We start from the raw sequence: 21,508 nt of genomic DNA, 5'->3' as shown, positions 1-21,508 counted from the left end.
CCACATTAAAACAATTACATTAAACCATAAGGTAGAATCTGTAATGCAGCCAAACAGCGACATCTAGAGATGTAGATCTAGAGAGAGCCCCGCTTGGTGCACTTTGTTTACATTTTATATTTTGCTTGGATGTGTGGGCTGGAGTTGAGTGGGTATAGGGGAAGGGGTTGTTATTGCTGGCCACACCTCATTCTCTGCCAAAATAGATCTGGAGAAATCCACAGTATAATAAGTTACTAAACTCTAACCCACACATCAGACCAAAACAAGAAATGTAAACAAAGTGCAATACCAAGGGCTCTTTTGCCTAGAGGTCACTGACAACATAATAGATTATACATTTAAATAGCAAGTTTATCTTAGACTAACAGAATAAACTGTACATGAATCAATTAATAATGGAAAATTTATTTTATTTACATAAATCATATCGCTGCTGTCGGGACAAAACCTCATAACTCCAAAAACCCAACTTTTCAGCAGATGAAAAAAACTAACACAGATTTGAGGGTGAATAGAGTTAGGAGGTTTAGACAGATGATCGGTTTAATGCTTTCCCATTGTTTAAACTTTGTAAAACCCACACACACATATGGAGGATGATCTACGGAGTTGATTTATGTAATAATAAAAAAATTAAAAAAATGGAGTTATGAGGTTTTGTCCCGACAGCAGCGATATGCAGTTGGATACTAGCTATTCAACTGACTGAATGATTGCTTATGATACATTCATTTACATTAGTCACAAGCATTTAGTGTTATATTTATGTGCTAAGAAGTGGCTGAATACTTATTTAAAAAAAATTTAGGGGGAGGGTTGCATTATGCAAGGACATATTTTCACTGAGCTTTAAAAGCAGTAATAGCTTATAGGCAGCAGCATAGGCCTAACCAGACAGAAAACCCGGGAGAATTAATCATTAGTGAAACTGCACGAAAAAGGCCCTACTAGGGGACATTCTCACCAGTAATTAAGCACAATGTTCAGATAATTTACGTGTGGCAGTACAGTATGTGGTTTTGACCCGTAAAGGCAAAATTCTACAGTGAAGGAATGGGGTAAAAGCTATAACCGTCATTTTAACCAAATTGGATCAAAATAAGATAAAAAGACAAATGAATGAACAGAGATAATGAAAGAAGATAGACATCTGTGACGTTACAGCGATATAGAAAACTATACATTCCAATCCGTGGTAGAATGAGGTCTAGCCCTCTTGAGACCCTTCCTGTACTGCATGGTTCTAGTCTCCTGGAATGGTTTGGTTTCACTACTGCCTCCCTATGAGATCAATTAAAAAAAGGTTAATATGCATGTTTTACAGCAACAAAAGAAAGTTAAATTTTAAGTCAACATGCCTGCATGTTGTGTATTAACTAGAGTTTTCAGTCTCATATGTTCTACACAAAGTTATTGGCTTGTAAACATAAGGTATGTGGAAATATTCCTATTGGTCATCAGCAGGGAAAACATTGGCACAGGTGAGTTTTAAACAAACTCAAATACTTCGGGGGGAAAGAAAATCTATGCATAGACATAGAGATATACAGTATGTCCTTCCTTCCATCCATCCATCCATCCATCCATATTAACAAATCTTACCACTAAGACCACAGCAAAAATTCCTCTCTGCGAATGTTGAGCAAATGTGCTCAGTTACAGCATGGAAGAGGGGGGAAAACATTGAAGAAGAACAAATAATACAAGTTGTTTGTTAAATATGTGTGTTTTTACCATATAGATCAGGGCTGTCCAAAGTAGAGCCTGTGGGGAGCTCTTCTTCCATGAAATTATTTCTGGTTCCAAAAGGCTCCAGAAGAGTGATTTTTACTATTTGGCCTGTTTTGGTTCAATGTAATTATGTTTCAGCAATCATTTTCAAATACCTTGATTATTACAAGCAACAAAAACAGATTTAAGACTTTGTCATTTACTTGTTGCATTTGTAAAATTATCCATTTCCAGACACATTCTTTGACCCACAGTCCTCCACCCAAGTTACATTTACGCCCTTGACATCGAAAAATCTGGGCACTCCAGATATAGATTATTTTCTTTTAGACAGACAGCAGACAAGGTTGTAAGTAAACACAACAAAAAAATTGCGTATTACTTCTCAAACAGAAATGGCTTTGGTCATGGAGTAGTATTCCAGTTTGCAATGTGCTGTTGTCTCCCTCTGGAGGCTAAATTGAGTAGTTCCTCATTAATCCAACCAGCCACAGCTGCTCAGCAGCAGTCATTTCATCCAGCAGCAACTTTTCTTGATCTGAACAGGTAGTTAACCATTTTTGATAAGTCTGCCTGCTATACTTCAGTAGAGAAGAGAAGGCTTTGACGTTTGCTATCAGGTGTTGGAATGTTCTCAAGTTGAAGGAAATATAGTAGAACCTGCACCTACAGATATAAAAGAAAAAAGTAAGAAGAGAGATAATCAGACCCATAGGATGCATACCTTATATACATCTAATGCCACTATGAATTCCACTGAATCTACACAAAAATCAAGTCATCACTTGATGAAGCTTACCTGAGACATGACTTCCAGGGACCAGCTGTCGTTCATGGAGATTGGCTGTGTGCTACTGGCTGATATTTTGCTGTCTTTCTCTGAGGGCCGGAGCAAAGTAGGGCCAAAAACGGTGGCCAGGTTGTGGAAAGACATCTTGTTGAGGCTCTCATTTTCAGCAATCCTTCAAAAACAGGAACAATAAAACATCAGTTCACTGGACAGTGGGAGATACTGGACGGTATAAACAAACATTCACAACATAAAATGTGCTGTAATTGTAAAGCCAATGTACCTCTTCAGGTGGTCCAGCAGGAAGAGGAATGTGACCAGATTGGGCTCTGGGAGAGATAGCAGTAGGTTGAGCATACAGCTCTCCTTGGCCACACTGTCGGAAAGGGCTGGGGGGGATTTTGTGAATTTCAGTGTTAGAGTCAATTCTACCATTTTATCTATGTATGAATACTGTGCATCGATGATGACACAAAATACATTAGGATTTAAATACAAAAGAAGCTGACCAATGCCTCCTGCAAAGTTGGGGTAAAGATCATCAGTGAAAAGAGGCTCTGGCAGCTCACGGAAATACAGCTTCAGCGTCCCAGCGATGGCATTCACATCCATCTCCCTCATCATCATGGACACATCTTTATTGTCTGACAATTAGAAGGTAGAAATAGTCATGAAGGCATGCTGAGATCAATTCAAACACCAATACACTGGATGGACGGCACTTACATAACTAACAAATGTCAGTTTTGTTGTAATACACTTGAAGAGGTATTTTTGAGGTGAACTCACTTGAATCAAATGCGGCCTTCAGAGACTGGATGTCTGTGGCCACTCCTGACACTCTGTAGATTCCCACCTCCTCCATTGCCCTGCGCTCGATCTCCTCCACACATTGTCTCACGATGAGAGGCACCTTGGAGCGCTCTCGCCTGTCAAGTGAGGTCACATCCAAAACATAATGTAGGAGGTTTAATCTGGATTCTGTACTTCCCAGAGTAGGTTTAACTGCTTTAAAGTTGTCTAGATTTGATGAGTTATGGAAAATGTCAGTATGTTTAACGAGGCTGGGGATCTTGGTGTTTGCATTTCTGTTATAATGGTGACTTAATACAATCAACAGTGAATAGTTTTGATCTAGCATACTGTCTGTTCTCTATAATTAAGCATTACATCACGCGCAGGAGTGCGTTATGAGAATTAGAGCATGCCTAGGGGTGGTCGTTAGACCCCCCTAGGCATGCTCTAATTCTCACAACGCACGACTGCGCGTGGTGTAATGGCTTTTATACAATTGGCGCATTCATCCAACCTTATTGCTATACAATAAACACACATTAATTGAAGATTTATTGACAACCATCCGCAGAAAAAGTTGTTCCAAAAAAAAAAAAAAAAAAGAGAAGTTGCCTCCGTGTGGAAGCAGCTCGGAGGTGCGCTGTTTCAAGGCAAGAATGAAGTGAGCGTGTGTTATTGGTTTGATTGATTGAAAATTTTATTACAGATAGACAGTGCTTACATCTTTATACAATTGCCGAATTCATCCAACCTTATTGCTATACAATAAACACACATTAATTGAAGCATAATGGAGATTTATTCACAACCATCCGCAGAAAAAGTAGGCAAAAAAAATAAAAGAAGAAGTTGCCTCCCTATAGGAGGCAAATCTTTGTTTTGAAGCTACTTTCTATAGAAGCATCTAAGAATGAAGTGAGCATGTGTTATTGGAATGATTGATTGAAAATTTGATTAATGTCCGCCTTGTTTCGAAGTCGGTTATGCTTAGAGTTTGGAATCAGGGCTGGTGGTTCTATATCATACTGGCTGCCGCTCAGCGTCATCTGCACTAACCTCACTTCGTGCACATGCACTGAATAAAAATCCACAATGTACCTTTACATACCAACATTCGTCTGGCCACACCCCTATCCGCTACCTTCATAAGCAGGTGTGTGGTCACCTACTCGCCTCCTTCTTCACTTTCACCACAAGGAAGTGCCTGTTGTATACATCACTTGACAAGATTGTTTTAGCTGAAGAAAGTTGAGTTACGTGTTTAAATTTTTTCTTGCTTTTTTCCTTCTCTCATAACTTTAAAAAGAAAAAAGTTAAGTCATAATGTTTACCTCGGAGGGTCGCGCTAGCAACGTTACCCTTCACCAGCGGTTCTCCATTGCCTCCTCTGTCGTGCGTCTTGGAGCGGGGTTGAGGCCTCTTTCGTGGTCGGCAGCCGCGCCCGGTAGGCGTCCGATAGGTCGTTTGCCTCTCCAAGGAGCTGGTGCACCAGCGCCGTCTCCTGTGCGATGGCCTGGTTCCGGCTCTGGTTCCTTTGCCGCCGGAGAGTCGTCCGCTGTTGGGCGGCCGGCTCCTCTGGTGGCAGAGGATTTGAGACGCAAACTTTTTGCGTCGGCTCGCTCCCGTCGTAAGATGGTGGCTTGTAGACGCGAATGGCCTGGTTTTGGTGAGTTGCTGGAGCCGGATGAGGATGCGTCTGATTCTCCATGGCCAAACAGAGGACTACATGGTAGAAGTGGACGGGTTCTTGTTTGACGCCCCAGTGGAGACATGTCCGCCGCCCATCCAGGTAACACTGGAGGGGGGTGATAGGTCTCCTTGGGGTCCCTCGTACGCGGATGTTGGGTTAGAACCTCCGACTCGGCGGCGGGATGCCCTGCTATCAGCCACATCAGAATGTGGCTCTGTAACCAGTAGACTGCTGCATGTGAGGGACGCGAGCTCGGTGGGGGAAAGTATGCAGGGGGAACTGCGTGCTTTGTTCCCCGAGCTCATGGCGGCGGCGGCAGTCGCAAACGGCGTGCCGCTGCCACAGCCACTGCCTGTTCCTGATGATCTCATAGGTCATCTATGGCAACGCCGTCCTGTGAGAGAGATGGGCGTTGTCTGTCCATTTTTCCCCTCGATGGAGGCCTACGTCCGTCAGGGACAGGTGGTCTCCCACATCATGGGCCTAACCCCCGCCTACGTGCGAGTCACGAGGGTGGTGGGTTTGGTAGACGGCATGAAGGAGGGGGTGCCTCGGCTTGATAGGCTGATGGCATCTCTCCTTTGTCCTGAGGTGGTGTGGGAGCCGTTACGGAAGCCGGTTCCCCAAGGGAAATCGGCGAGGCGGTTGGCTTACTGGAGTGACCAGTCATTTATCTCCGCGACTCAATCTCTGGCTGCCACTTCTAACATCGCGCAGCTGGCGAGATTCATGTCCGGGATACTGACGGGCGGTACGGAGCTGACCGATTTGCAACATGATCAGCTCGCCCAGTCGGCAGGAGCCATCCTGCATCTGATCCAGCCGCAGGCCATCGCCGCTGGGAAAGTACGCGCCCTGGCCACTCTAGTCCAGCGCCACCTTTGGCTGGAGCAGGCGCATGTGCCAGAAAGGAAGAGGACTCCACTTCTGACGGCACCCCTCTCCGATGCTGGACTTTTCGGGTCGGCACTGCAGTTGATGACCTCAACCTGCAGGGAGATGCAGGAGGAGCATTCCGTGCTCCAGCCTCATTTCCCCCCGCCCGATGTCGCCGGTGGAGTCAGACGGAAGGCTCGTCGTCGGGGTTCCGCCACCGTAGCCGCCGCTGCTACCACCGCCACTGCTGGACCTTCGGCAAAGAAGGCCAGGAGGAAAGAGGGCGCCTCCGCCACTGCAGCCGGCCCATCTACGCTCGGAGGTGACGGTAGGGATCGTCGTTGTGATGTATGTGGCTGTTGGTGTGTTACGACCTCACCATTCCTATTCCTGCCCTCTAGGGGGAGGGCGAGCACTTCTTAAGGTGACAGCTCAGCCCGCTTCCGGGTTCGTTGTTATGGCAATAAAGATAGCTACAGCCATGGTCTGTAGTCCCTGTAAACAGCGTATCCAGTGTGATTAATATGCTACCATTGTACGGGGTCACATATATAATAAATGGTGACGAGGATGGGATTAACACAAGATGGGAGCAAAGAGACAGAGAAAGGTCAAAAAGGCGGATAAATAAGATGAACACCAGGGGGATGCAGAGTGATACGGGGTCTGATTCAGATGGGGAATTAGCCCTGCACAGGGTGGATGCAGCAGGTGATGTGTCTCAGCAGGGCGGTTCAGCCTCATCAGTGATTTGGGTTAGGCCAAAAGTGGAGGGGCAAATGATTGACATGGAGCTTGACACAGGGGCAGCCGTTTCACTTATATCAGAGAAAATGTATAGTGAAAAGTTCAGTCATATTCGCCTGCGCCACACCCACATTCTGCTGAAAACATATACAGGTGAGGTGATCGCACCAGTGGGGGTGGTAAAGGTGAAGGTTCAAATGAACAGAGACCAAGCACGGCTCCCACTATATGTGGTGAAAGGCGATGCACCCCCCTTGTTCGGCCGTGAGTGGCTGAGAAGAGTGAGACTGGACTGGAGAGCCATAAAAACAGTTAGATCTGGACAACGCATGCAGGGGAACACGCTGGAAGCAGTGTTAAAGGGGCATGCCAATGTATTTAAGGACGAACTGGGGACATTGAAGGGCTTTGAAGTAGCTCTGACACTCAAGCCCGAACATCAGCCGAAGTTCTGTCAGGCCCGGGTGGTTCCCTATGCACTTAGGCCAAAGGTGGACGCTGAGCTAGACTGCTAAATGTAATTTCGCCTGTGCAGTTCAGTGAATGGGCGACCCCCATTGTGCCTATCATTAAGAAGAATGACAGTGTGCGCATCTGCAGGGATTTTAAAGTGACGGTGAACCCGGCCCTCTGTGCTGAACATTATCCAATACCCCGGATAGAGGATATGTTTGCTTCGCTAGCGGGGGGGCAGCGGTTCAGCAAGCTGGATCTGGCTCACGCATACTTGCAGGTGCCGGTGCAGGAGAGTTCACGCAAATATCTCACCATCACAACGCACAAGGGGATGTTCTGCTATAACCGACGTCAGCGCCCTCTATCTTTCAGCGTATTATGGATCAAGTCCTCCAGGGGCTTCCCAATGTGCACTGCTTTTTGGATGACATATTGGTAACTGGGTGTAATGATGCAGAGCACCTGAAGAATCTGGAGGGGGTGCTGGGTCGATTGGAGAAGTTTGGTCTCAGGGCGCAGCGAGGGAAATGTGAGTTTTTCAAGGACTCACTGGAATACCTGGGACATTATATTGACGCCACGGGCCTTCATAAATCCCCAGAAAAGCTCAGGGCGATTGCTGAGGCCCCAGCCCCGACAAATGTGGGCCAGCTGCGCTCCTTCCTGGGATTAATTAATTATTATGGTCGGTTTGTTCAGGACATGGCAACGAGACTCAGCCCCCTTCACGCGTTACTACATAAGGGGACACCATGGAAATGGTCACAGGAGTGTGGGAAGGCTTTCTGCTCAGCTATGGATCAACTGCTCTCGGAGAGGGTGTTGACACATTACAATCCCCAACTGCCAATCATACTGGCGTGTGACGCCTCGCCCTATGGCGTGGGCGCGGTGATTTCGCATGTGATGCCGGGAGGTCAAGAGAGGCCCATAGCGTTTGCCTCCAGGACATTGAGTAAAGCGGAGCAAAATTATGCTCAGATTGAGAGGGAGGCCCTGGGGATCATATTTGGCGTGCGCAAGTTCCACGCCTATCTGTACGGGTGCCATTTTACCCTACTCACAGACCACAGGCCCCTGACTACAATATTGAGCCCCAGTAAAGCTATCCCATCGATGGCGGCTGCTAGACTGCAGCGATGGGCCCTAATATTAGCTGCTTACAACTACACGATTCAGTACAGGGGGGCGGCGGAACATGGCAATGCGGACGGCCTCTCACGCCTGCCACTGCCGGTTGAGCATAAGGACAAACCAGGTTCAGTGGATACGGTACTGATACATCACCTTGAATCGCTGCCAGTATGCAGCACTGACATTCGTAAGGAAACGAGGTATGATCCAGTGCTCGCTCAGGTGATGGACATGTGTTTGTCAGGACACTTCCCTGTGGCGCAAGGGCAGGACAGTGCACTGACTCCCTATTACACAAGAAAAGATGAACTCTCAGTGGTACAGGGGTGTTTGTTGTGGGGAAATCGGGTGATTGTGCCTCCAAAATTGAGACCCCAATTACTACAGGAGCTGCATGCAGGCCACCCGGGAGTAGTTAAAATGAAAGGTGTGGCTCGTAGTTACATCTGGTGGCCGGGGATTGACGCTCAAATAGAACAACAGGCCAGAGTGTGTCAGTCGTGTCAGCGCAACCAGAAATCTCCCGGTCTCTCCCCACTTCACTCCTGGCCGTGGCCAGGCACTCCGTGGCAGAGGATACATGTGGACTTTGCAGGGCCCTTTGAGGGTCATATGTTTATGGTGGTGGTGGATGCTCACTCCAAGTGGCCAGAAGTGAAGCTGATGGGCTCCACCACAACCGCTAAGACTATTCAAGTACTGCGGGGGTTGTTTAGTCGCCATGGATTGCCAGAAGTTCTGGTGAGCGACAATGGGCCGCAGTTTACTTCATATGAGTTTGCGTCTTTCCTCAAGGGAAATGGAGTGAAGCACATGCGCTCTGCTCCTTTTCACCCGGCCACGAACGGTCAAGCGGAGCGCTTTGTACAGACACTAAAACGCTCATTGAAAGCGTCCCGAGGAGCGACGACAGACTGGATTCGTTTCTGCTCAGCTACAGAAATGCTCCCCACGCCACGACTAATGAGTCTCCGGCGGTGCTTTTCCTTCGCCGCCGACTCCGCTCCCGCCTTGACCTTCTCAAACCCAGTGTGGCAGCGGTGGTGGATCAAGCTCAGACAGTCCAGCAGGATCGCAGAGCCCAGTTCGCCAGAGACAAGGACTTTGCATCGGGAGACCCGGTGCTGGTCCGTGATTATAGACGGGGGGAGGATAAGTGGATGGCAGGGGTGGTGGTCTCCCAGGAGGGGCCAGTGTCCTACACAGTCGGGGTAGGCTCGGGGCATTGGAAACGCCACACAGAACAGATGCGGGCCTGTGACCCGATGCTACTCACTTCAGGGGAGCCTATACCACCAGCCCCATTGGCACAAACTACAACAGTCCTTATGCCAGATCCAGTGACCGTTTCCCCAGCGGGCGGACAGGAGTCCTCCCTAACCGGTCCCTCAGTCACGCACACTGAGGCAGCTGACTTAGAGCCAACCAGAACATCTACAGAGACTAGTAGGAGGTACCCGGTGAGGGTAACTAGGCCTCCTGATCGTCTCACATATTGAGCGGGACGTTCTGACAGTCTCAGTTGGACTATGGGGGTTATTGCACTATTGTTTTTTGGTGTTATATTAGGAGGGGTCATTCAGGGGCACTTTATCACTATATTAGGTACTGGGTTTGGAAGTGGGGACAGCGATACGATTAAGTGGGGAGGAGTGTGATGTATGTGGCTGTTGGTGTGTTACGACCTCACCATTCCTATTCCTGCCCTCTAGGGGGAGGGCGAGCACTTCTTAAGGTGACAGCTCAGCCCGCTTCCGGGTTTGTTGTTATGGCAATAAAGATAGCTACAGCCATGGTCTGTAGTCCCTGTAAACAGCGTATCCAGTGTGATTAATATGCTACCATTGTACGGGGTCACATATATAATAGTCGTGACCAGCCTCCTATCCTTTACCGTCCCTCCGGGGCTCCCCGGGGTGGCAAGTCCCGAGCGGCTCGTGGCAGGCGTAGCTGAAAGTGACTTTTTTCCCTCTGTGGTCCCCCCTGTTCCCTTCCCGGCCCGACATATGATTTTGTTAAGAGAAATAAAAAGTCCCTCCTGGGAGGGACTGTATTTCTTGTTACAAACTGTGTGTTTATTCACTAACATATGATGGGGATACGATGTGTGAACCTTTCGCTAGTGTGGGTTTGATAGAAGGGCTAGACTTTAAGTCTTGTTGGTCGCTACATTTCATGTTAGAGCTTAAGCAAGGCCTGCAGCTTACACTCTGTTGAAAAAGGTTTTTCTGCCTCGACCTGAAGTTTAGGTCTTCACATAAAGGTAGAGGTTAGTTGTGTGCTCTGTTGCTTAAACAGTGATATTGAGCCGCAACACTGTTGTGTTGGTCTGCAGTAATGCTCGTGTGTGTAAAGGTACCGCGGTTCAGGCCGCTCTCTCTCTGTATCAGATTTTCTGTGTCTTGCAACATAAACACGGGTGTCGGGTTCACACATACATAACTTTGGCCTTGTTATAAACCCTGTTCACAGACTTGTCTGTGGCTAGCGCGCATTGAATTAGCTTTGCGCTGTTCATTAGCATACTAGCTACTTAAGGTATCATATGGCTATTGTTGTTGTCGTATTCAAGGGTTGGGCTTGCGAGGGGGTACCGGATAAACCCCTCCTTCCCTCTTCTGATTGGTCGGGGGGGTTTTTGGACTCTCTTTTCATTCGGTCCGGCCAAGCTGTTAGGCAGCTTGGCACGGGGGGGGGGGGAAGGAAGGTTTCCCTGACTCCGCACCCATCACGGGCGGTTGAGTCATGGGTTTCCCCCCGTCATAGAAAACGTCACTAGGCACGTTTCTATTGGACGGCGACTTCCGTGAGTTTTTTCAGACCCGTATGTAGGGTCTGTCATTGTCAAGTTGTCGGGGCAGAGCGTAGGAACTTACTGTTCTGCTACGCTCGATATACGTGTAACTTGAGTCTGTTGGTCACATGGCTCAATGTTACCGTGACTTTTCAATCTGTGGCTCACGTGGGAAGTCTCTCTGAGGATTCCCGTCTCCTCTCTGTGGTGAGGGTGGTGGGATGTAAGAATGTAAAAAAAAATGTACCCTCGGCCGCGTCACGTGGGATTCATGTCAGTCGGTGTTTCTTTCTTTTTAATAAAAAGAGGGAAGAATATGAAGCACGACAACTCCTTGTCGTTCTCCCAGGCGACTTGAAGGACCAATGTCTGGTGTCTGGTTAGACTATCCATTGATGTGTTTGGGTCTCGACGCGTACATAGTGCTGGCTCGGGGTGTTTCTGATAAGAATCACGCATGAGGCTGGTACGCCTTGGTTGCTCGTTATTAAAACAGCGTTTTTATAGGGCAACTGGGATGGAGGTTTTCTCTTCCGAGCGCCTGTTACTATGTCTCGACGGATTCTCGTTCATATCTGGGGGATGTTAACGGAATAGATCAAAACATAGGTAGAGGGGTCTCACGCCCTTGGGGTGGGCCACTGAGCGCGGTACGAATGGGACCGTCTGGGTGGCGCCCTCTTTTCATGTTTTAGATCGACACGCGTACCTACCCCCTCTCTTGGAGTAGGGATGTCGGCGTGGTTAGGGCACGGGACTGGTTCTGGTCACGCTGGTCCAGGTCAGTTAACCCGTTGTCCGCCGGGGACGCAGATCTGCTGTTCTGGTACCCTGAGGGACTTGTGCTTTTTTCGGGGGAAAAAATGCCGGGTCGGCCCGGGTGTCGCAGGGTTGGGCGTTATGGAGACCCTTTGTTGGGTACATGTTGTACCCTGCGCTATCATGAAGGGGCTGGTTCTCCATTCTTTTCGCTCCTCTCTCACGCATGGCAAAGAGGGGGCTGTTGGGGTGGTCTTATGGACCTCCTCTGGTAGCCCTGTGTGCTTCCCGAGCCGCCGGGCCCGGTCCGAAGTTGTGCTTCGTCGACCCGTAGGCCTGGAATAACCCCTTTTTGAAAATTGAAACACTTGTACTGCGGTATAGCCAGTGTATACCCGCAGGTGTGTTTTGGAGTTTTTTCTTGAGGGGTTATAGGAACAACCACCGCATGTGGTACCAAGAGGGTGGTTGATTCCCTGGTGTGTTGGAGCGGAGTCAACTCCCGGGTTACCCTGTCCGGATACGCTGGCGATGTGGGGGGCGGTGTCACTAAGTGACCGCCTGGTGAGGTCTTGATGCTGTGGCGTCATTGACCTCTCCGGGCCCCCTTTTTCCGGGGGATCCAGTCCCTTCAGTGGGTCTGGGTCTTCCTTCGCGCTCCGCTGCTACGGCCTTGCCACAGGGTTGAGTTGCTCTCGACCACGTGATTTGGGGGCGGTAACGAGGTTTGTTCCTTCCGTTCGTTCCCTGGTGGCATGCGGGTTGTGCGTGTGCGTAGTCATGGGGTCAAGCCACGGTCTGCTCACCCTGTGCGTTGAGTTGCTCGAGTTTCTCTTCGCACGGTCGGATCCGTCTCCCTCCCGTCCTCCAATAGGGGGGGTATCCTCCATTAGGGAGGGTCGGGGGGGCTCGGTCCTCCCCGGTTCTGATGGTTGTGGGGGGCCTCAGTGGGGTACATTTGTCGAGCTTCAGGCTCCCGCTCAGCTCCTGTAGTGCAGATGACACTGAGCGGCAGCCAGTATGATATAGAACGTAAGGTTATGAATATAACCAAGTTCTATGAATACTGGTGACGCTCAGCGTCGGGACGCCACTACAGCCTTTGATCTCGCCTTGTGGTGAAAGATTGGGAAGGAGGCGAGTAGGTGACCACACACCTGCTTATGAAGGTAGCGGATAGGGGTGTGGCCAGACGAATGTTGGTATGTAAAGGTACATTGTGGATTTTTATTCAGTGCATGTGCACGAAGTGAGGTTAGTGCAGATGACGCTGAGCGTCACCAGATTCATAGAACTTGGTTATATTCATAACCTTACGTCTATCGCCCTGCTCTAAAGATAAACTCTAAGCATAACCGACTTCGAAAGAGGGCCTAAGCATAACCAGTTCGAAACAAGGCGGACATTAATAGTTCAAGTTTCAAGTTCAAGTTTCAAGTTTCTTTAATAGTTGTCATACAGAAGTACAGAATACTTTCATACAAAATGCTTCTTACTGTTACGCTCCAGAGACTGTGCTAGACAAGATAGTATCAAATAACATAGTATAGCATGTAAATTAGAAGTAGAAAATGAGGTCACAGTGTTCAGTATAGACATATGTACAATGTTCGATGCATAATAGACGTAACTGAGTTACCATATAATATACAATACTATGCAGTGTACTAATGTACAATACTATATAGTGCAAAGCAGAAATGGGATGAGGTACAATTTAGGTACAATTTACAGTAAGGTGTACGAGTTGTAGTGCAATCCTTCATCAATAAATATAAAGTGTGGGGAGTGGGTGCTACAGTGTGTTTGTTTAAAGTGAGTGTGTGCGTTTGGATGTGTGTGCTATGTGCGTTTGATGGTTGTTGTGTAGTGTTCATTGTTCGTTGAGCAGCCTGATGGCCTGGGGATAGAAGCTTCTTCTGAGTCTTTCTGTGCTCGCCTTGAGACTCCGGTATCGCTTGCCTGACCGCAGCAGTTCAAAGAGGCAGTTGTTCGGGTGACTGGAGTCTTTAATGATTCTCTTAGCCTTGCCCCTGCACCGCTTGTTGTAAATGTTCTGGAGGGTGGGGAGCCCCCCTCCAATTGTGCGTTCGGCTGAACGTGTCACTCTTTGTAGTCTGCTTCGGTCTTGTGCAGTGCTATTCCCAAACCAGGAGGTGATGTTGCCAGTCAGGATGCTCTCTATTGTACATGAGTAGAAGTTCTTAAGGATCTTCTGACTGACTTAGAACTTCCTTAGGCGCCTGAGGAAGTAGAGGCGTTGTCGTGCCTTCTTCACAACACTGTCAATGTGTGTGGTCCATGTCAAGTCCTCGGATATGTAGGCTCCGAGGTACTTAAAGCTGTTCACTCTCTCAACCGGTGCCCCGTCGATGCTGAGGGGGCTGTAGTCCTTGACCCCCGACCTCCTGAAGTCCACAATCATCTCCTTTGTTTTGCTGACGTTCAGGGAGAGGCTGTTTTCCTGGCACCATCCCGCCAGGACCTTGACCTCTTCCAGGTAGGCCCTCTCGTCGTTGGCAGAGATCAGGCCCACCACCACTGTGTCGTCAGCAAATTTGATGATTGTGTTGCTACTCCGCTGAGCCACACAGTCGTGTGTGTACAGGGAGTAGAGGAGGGGACTCAGAACACAGCCCTGGGGGGCCCCTATGTTGAGGGTGATGGATGAGGAGGTGCAGTTGCCTGCTCTCACCACCTGGGGTCTGCCCGTCAGGAAGTCCAAGACCCACTGGCAGAGGTCATAGTTCAAGCCCAGGTCCCTGAGCTTGGCTATGAGTTTGGAGGGGACTATGGTATTGAATGCCGAGCTGTAGTCGATGAATAGCATTCTCACATAGTTCCCCTGCCTCTTGTCCAGGTGTGATGCTGCTGTGTGCAGCACATGGGCTATGGCGTCCTCCGTGGACCTGTTGGGGCGGTATGCAAATTGCAGGGGGTCCATGTTGATGGGGAGGGAGGAGCAGATGTAGCCCTTTACTAGCTTCTCAAAGCACTTCATGGCTATGGAGGTGAGAGCTACAGGGCGGTAGTCGTTGAGGCAAGCAGGCTTGGATTTTTTGGGTACAGGGATAATAGTGGACTTCTTCAGGCAGGTGGGGATGACAGCCTGTTCTAAGGACAGGTTAAATATGTCAGTGAATACCGGGGCCAGTTGGTCGGCACAGACTTTTAGGACGCGGCCGGGGATGCCGTCCGGTCCTGCTGCCTTCCTGATATTCACTTTTTTAAAGGTCCGCCTCACCTCATGCTCTGTTACCCTGAACACTGAGTATCCATCAGCAGCAGACCCCCCCCCCCCCCCCCCATTCCCGTGGCTTGTGGGCTGGTGTTGTTATTACCAGCATCAAACCTCGCATAGAAGGTATTGAGGTAATTTGCTAAGGAGATGTCACTGTTCAGTTTGAGGGAGGTGCCTTTGTAGTCTGTCATCGTTTTGAGCCCCTTCCACATAGCTCTGGAGTCAGCCTGTTCAAACTGGAGTTCAATTGTATCCCTGTAGCGCCGTTTTGCCTCTGTCACTGTCCTCCTTACGTTGTATCGCGCCACCTTGTGGTCATTCATGTCATAATACAATTTTCAATCAATCAATCAATCATTCCAATAACACACGCTCACTTCATTCTTAGATGGCATGCACCTCCGAGTTGCTTCACAGCATGCTGTCTAACAGTGAAGTCAGCGTGTGTTATTGGATTGATTGATTGAAAATTGTATTAACAGTGAAATGTGTCCTTTTGACGAATGGCATCTAACAACAGACTTCCCGCGATTTATATTTTGTTCCACAATATGTCATGACCAACCAATTACATAATCCAACATTGTGTAAGCAACTAACACATTCCACGTGACAGAATCGTTTTTGAATGAGTCGTTATGACGCTATCAACACATCCATTCGTAAAGATTATTGTCCGCCATCTTGGTTTCATTTCTAAAAACTCGAACTGGCGGAGTGATTGTAATTCGGTTGTGGGCGGGTTCTGGGATCACGAGCGTGTGTTATGAGAAATAACCACGTCTAACTTGACTGGTTCAGCCAATCAGAATCAAGAAATTTGCATGCCATTGTATAATATGCAATAACCTCTTGTGTTTGTTTTAGTTTTAGAGTCCACGTGACCTCAGAGAGGCTTCCATTCCACAGTACTACAACTGCTTGCTCTATAAAATGATCTTTTCTCACATGCAACCTAACCATTGGGGACTACGTAATACCTACAGTTCAACATGAGAACCAAATGAAAAAACGTCAAATCGGGGTACTTTGGCTTTTTCCGTGGCCGCGCCTACTTTTGGGGGAAACATAGACATTGTATTTGACCTAGAAGATAAAAACTGTCGGCAGATTACATTGTTTGAAACTTTTGTTTTGTTAGTGCAAAAAATTACTGGAAATTACTTTCCAACACTGGCCGTCATTGAACGTTCACATCTTTGTGAACAATTACATTTGATCCGTTTTCAGGCAAGCCCCTTCAGTCTTCCCTATGGTATGACCCCATTCAGCCCCTTCAGTCTTCCCTATGGTATGACCCCATTCAGCCCCTTCAGTCTTCCCTATGGAATGACCCCATTCAGCCCCTTCAGTCTTCCCTATGGAATGACCACATTCAGCCCCTTCAGTCTTCCATATGGTATTACCCCATTTAGCTGCAGGATATTTCCTCATTTCCTTACCTGGACATGTAGTATTACGTTTATGAATCTCCAAGTGACCTAAAACTAAGAGGTAATGACTATTTCTGTTTCCCATTTATTCCTTGAGTTTTTTCCTCAAAAAGAGGCATGGTGATCAAAATTCCGAATATGCCAAATATTAAAACACAGCCATGCAAATCACGCCAGAGAGAGAGAGAGAGAGAGAGACATTAACAACCTACTTGGTTACTATGTTGATCTTCACTCCAAAAACCCCAGACTGTTTCCGCGAAGGCATTCTCTTCAGACTAAACTCTCTGCTGGTGAACTTCATGGACAGCTTCACCTCAATCTGAAACACAGTGAAGGACAATATTAATTGTTATTACCAGTAGATTACCCTTGTATAACCACACAGAAGAGCCAGGTTACAAACGTTGCATCTTGTGTACAATTTAGTCATAGACACATGGTGGTAGAGCTGAACAATTTGGATAAAATATGCACACAAAGACATGAGGAGCGATTCTCGAGTATGGCTCCAGGAATGTCCACTGGTGCTCTTTGGTGACAGATCAAAATCTTCAATTGACCTTATTCAAACGGCGGAGATTTTGCTCTTATGTCATGATCAGGTTGGGATTCCTTTCCACCCTGTTACCGCTCAAGGTAAGGAAAGGAATCTCAACCTGAGCAAGACATAAGAGCAAAATGGCTGCATGTGAATATGACCAATAGAAAGAAAGGAGTTCCAAGTCATTAAAAAGCCTTTATTCAGTTGAGCTAAAACACTAAAGTAGCTGGTGACCTATGTGTTGCAGCTACACAAGCCTTTGTCAGGATGACACAAAACACTTTAACCCTTAAGCCCTAATCTTTTTTGTGGGGGGCTAGGGTGTGTGTGTGTGTGGGGGGGGGGGGGGGGGTATTGCCTGGTGAAGGCTTATGTAGCCGCAACATGTAGATCAATTTTATTCTTTTAACCTAACTAAATAGTATTTTTAATAGGTGGATCCTCTTGAGTGACATGGACCTCCTTCCTTTCTACTGAAGTATCATATTGTGATTCTCTCATTTATTGTGCATGTTTAAAAAAAGAAAAAAGGTTTCTGGAAGCCCATTTAGCAGATTTTGTGATATGGATACTGCAGTCTCTCATATTGAATTATCAGTATGATATTTGATATATTGTTCAGCCCAAGCAGGTTATGAATGCTGATGTTGCCTTTCCATGAGTTGCTACCGATACTTACCCCATTCATGGCGATGACTGTTCTTTGCCAGTCTTTGTTTTGTAATGTCTGAGGATCCAGCTGGAAAATAGGAATGATATGTTTAGACAAAGATGTTTACCTGATTTAAGGTCAATAAACAAACAAAAAGAAGGTATATTGTGCTATTTCAATGATCAATGACATCATCATTACATCATCAATATCTATAAACACAGAAAAGTCTCCCTAAGCTGGAAAAACTATTTAATTTATGTGATAATCAAGTGACATTTCTTTGGAGTTGGTCCATTGACAATGAATTAGTGACTGACGTTGTGGACTCAGAATGTTTGTTTGAGCTATTACATCTGAATGAGTTTTAATTCAACGTAGGGTTTACAGCTCTGAATCTATGTACCCATATCCCAGTAAAATCACTGTGGGTTCTGTCATAGTGTCCTAGAGGTTTTTCATTATTCAATGACAATGGAGCAGCTCCAGGATTTGTCTTCTTGATGACAAATGAGTCTGGTCTCTCTGGTTTTCAGCTTAACAATAAAAAAAAAAAAAAAAAAATTGTTTATCATTTAAATAACATATCGCCAAAAGGTTAACTTTTCAGGAATTCAGAAAAACATTTAAGATTGACATCCATGTATTTTTAAAGTCATACATTGGGGTTTCAATGTATTTCATAGGTCCTAGGGTCCTGAAACATTCATTCCAGATAAACAAATACATAGAAAATAAATACCGGTACATAACCAAACCTGGAGATAAGTGGTTTGCATCCGACAGCGACAATATGTGAATTCTATTTTATGGTGAATTTTACCTTTAAGTTCCTAACCCAGTGAGGTAGTTTTCTCCACTCTCTCACCTCCCCACATTAGGTAAACATAGTTACTACACATCAATAACAGTCTCTGTGACTTTACTCCTCCTTACATGAATTCCATATGGCCGGGTAGTGTCAACTCATGCCACTGATCTGCTTTAGGGGCCGTGTCCACAGATAGCGTTTTTTTTCAAGGTGGACCACTTTGAAAATAAAAAAGATGCATGCCCAGAGCGTTTCCAGAGCGTTTTTCCAGAGTGCCTGGATTACACATTTAATCCATTTGTCCGACACCGCAACAATTAGCCTCTCATCTGCCATTTCTTGTGTATTTACCGTAGTTGGAATGATAGATAGAATAATTTGCAGTGTGTCGATGTCGAAATAATTTGATGTAGCCTATACCGTAGAACTTGGACCTCAATCTGCTTGAGTCTCGCGACTCCCGCGGCTCCGCCACTTGCTCGATTTTGATTGGTCGGTCGAAAAAAAGTGACCTTGATGAGCGGCGCGCCTCTCCAAAAGTTGAACTATTTTCAACTTTATGCGCTGGGAGCGCTCCGCCCAAACACGCTAGCCGCCGAGAGCGCTAAAACGTGAGGCGCGGCGCTGGGAAAAGGAGCGCGCCTGTCACGTCTTTAGCATAGAAATGAATGACAGAAAGGAGCTGGCAACTCATAAAAAGCTGGCTGTGGACACGGCCCCTAAATCATCTGACTAATACCAAGCTGCCAGTCTTCATTTACAGTGACTGTTGTGATGGCAGTATTGCCCCTCTCGTAAGAATTCTGCGTATCCAGCGTGGCAGATGTTTCTTCAACCAAGAAGCCAGCTGAAATACAATCTCATAAGATAATATTTTGTACATAATATGCCACTAGTGTACTTGTCAACAGGATAAAAAAACATATAGGCCATACAGCCTATGTTTACTGAAATTAGGATTTACACAGGAATTTTGAAATGAAAGAAAACAAATTGACAGCTTTTGTCCTCGAGACTTGTCCAAAACTTTTTCTTTTTCAGCGCCAACCAACGTAAGCCCATCCTCCCGCTGTGTTCCATTATTGTTACCGTTGGTCTGAGCAGAGTGCCACGAACTCTGGCCCACAGGTGGACCCGTGACAATGGCTTTCATGGGAGCCGTGCCTCCCTCTTCCTCCACACTAGAGCTGCCGATGGTCTGATCTAGACTCACATCGCTGGCACAAAAACTCTCCCTCATCCTCACCCAAGTGAGCCTCTCTCTCTCTACTTGAATTTCCCAACTTTTAACTCTCGCCAACTAATGTCAAGTAGACACAAAGGTTGATTTTTACTCAAAAGCCTTTAACCATCAGTGGAAACCCTGCCCCTTAGTGGCCATTCTGGGCTCTTTCGACGATGCTACTCTGTACTCTGGCAGTGAAAAATGGCAGATATATTTAGGTGCATTTTGAGACTCTGGAAGTCTGATGCAGTACCCTCATTTGAAATGTGGATGAGAGAGCTGGGTGAGACCCTCTACTTAGAGAGGCTTAGATAAAAAGAAAAAGAAATGCAGGTCGGAGAAAGGTGTTTGATAAGGCATGGGGGCCGGTGTTGGATTACTTAAAGGGTCTGAGGGAGGATGAAGATGGTATATAAGTTCACAGTGTTATTCTTGCAACATTAATGGCTGAAGGTATATTCTCTGTTTTGTCTTGGCTTTTTTCTATTGTTTTGGTCTTTTTCCTATTTTCCAGCAAGAATCTATCTTATTTAGCAATCCTGTTCATTTTTATGTATAAATCTGCCAAATGAAAGAATGTTTGCCGTTATATGCCGCTGTAAAAATTGTCTTTGAAGAAAGAGAAAAAGAAAGTACCCTGCAATAAAAAAAAATATATATATAAAATAAAGAAAAAAGAAAAAAGACACAAAAGGTACAGTACCAATGTCCACACGTCAATCCACAATGTTTTCCGTCATTAAACAGACAAGGTCACTGGGTCCTTCTTGACTCAAGAGACAGTCACTTATCACATCGCCTCTAAGAATCCTGATGGTGTGATCCAGTTGAACCCTCCTCACAAAGGTTTGCGCATCCTGTCCACGCCTTGGCCCTGTCATACTACATACTACATACTACATACTACAGCTCCTATTTCTCCACAGACCAAACGGAAAAAAAGAATAAAGCTGAGGAGACACCGCGGCCTCCGTGCTGTTTCACTGCCCAGATGGATATGTGGATTAATTCCGGAGAATCCCCTCCTCCCCTGGTTACGGACACGCATGCTCACTGTGCCTACTACTACTCACTCTGAGGACTGCTGTGTGTGTGTGTGTGTGTGTGTGTGTGTGTGTGTGTGTGTGTGTGTGTGTGTGTGTGTGTGTGTGTGTGTGTGTGTGTGAACACAACAAGTGATGCAATGGACCTGTCTCAAACCCTGCCCTCTTTTCTTGATCCTCCAATCACAACTGTCGCTTACCTCGGACAAACCAAGTTTGTCCGAGGTAAGCGACAGTTGTGATTGGAGGATCAAGAAAAGAGGGCAGGGTTTGAGACAGGTCCATTCTTCAGGTGGTCTATCCAGGATCCCTAGTGACCTTTGAAGTTTTCTAGGCTAAACCATGTCATCTGGGGGGTATGTTCCAGATTGATGTATAATGCAATTAGCAATGGGAAATATGAACATTTAAAAATATCTTTATGTAAAATAATATTTTTCTGTAGAAACGCAGCCTGATGAGACATCATCTCAGGTAGAACTTCATTGATGAGCAGGCTGTGGGCAGGTACTGTACCTCTGGCCTCGACACCAAATGCCGCCTCTGTCTTTTCATAGTGAAACGACCCTGTCTGGGAGCTTTCTACACCCAATGTCGTGAGCTTGTCTGATCTCCAGTCAGTCATCTTTCATCATTCAACCCCCTGATATGACGAGCACACGCACCAATGCAAAGATGCTATAATAAAAGGATGGCGACGCATTACAAGCTGTACCAATGGGATGAAAATGGAACTCAACGGGCAGGACCTTTTCAGAGGCACAGTCGTAAAACACTGACATAG

General features: G+C 46.7%; 1 protein-coding gene across 2 annotated transcripts in view; it reads right to left on the bottom strand.

Annotated features, from left to right (window-relative positions):
- Window positions 1-618: 618 nt before the first annotated feature.
- Window positions 619-21,508, bottom strand: part of LOC311244942 (breakpoint cluster region protein) — a 66,264-nt gene continuing 45,374 nt past the window's right edge. For both annotated transcript variants that reach the window (XM_084334651.1, XM_084334652.1), the window contains exons 17-23: window positions 17,673-17,732; window positions 16,662-16,771; window positions 3,314-3,453; window positions 3,034-3,168; window positions 2,808-2,913; window positions 2,534-2,696; window positions 619-2,400 (exon numbers count right to left, since the gene is read on the bottom strand). In XM_084334651.1, coding sequence (XP_084190777.1) covers window positions 2,311-2,400; window positions 2,534-2,696; window positions 2,808-2,913; window positions 3,034-3,168; window positions 3,314-3,453; window positions 16,662-16,771; window positions 17,673-17,732 — 804 coding nt within the window. In that variant the 3' untranslated portion in view covers window positions 619-2,310. The remainder of the gene's footprint in view (window positions 2,401-2,533; window positions 2,697-2,807; window positions 2,914-3,033; window positions 3,169-3,313; window positions 3,454-16,661; window positions 16,772-17,672; window positions 17,733-21,508) is intronic.

Source organism: Notolepis coatsorum, assembly GCF_963971535.1.
Source record: "Notolepis coatsorum genome assembly, chromosome: 1".
Classification (NCBI taxonomy): domain Eukaryota; kingdom Metazoa; phylum Chordata; class Actinopteri; order Aulopiformes; family Paralepididae; genus Notolepis; species Notolepis coatsorum.
This window is presented reverse-complemented; position numbering and strand designations above follow the sequence as displayed.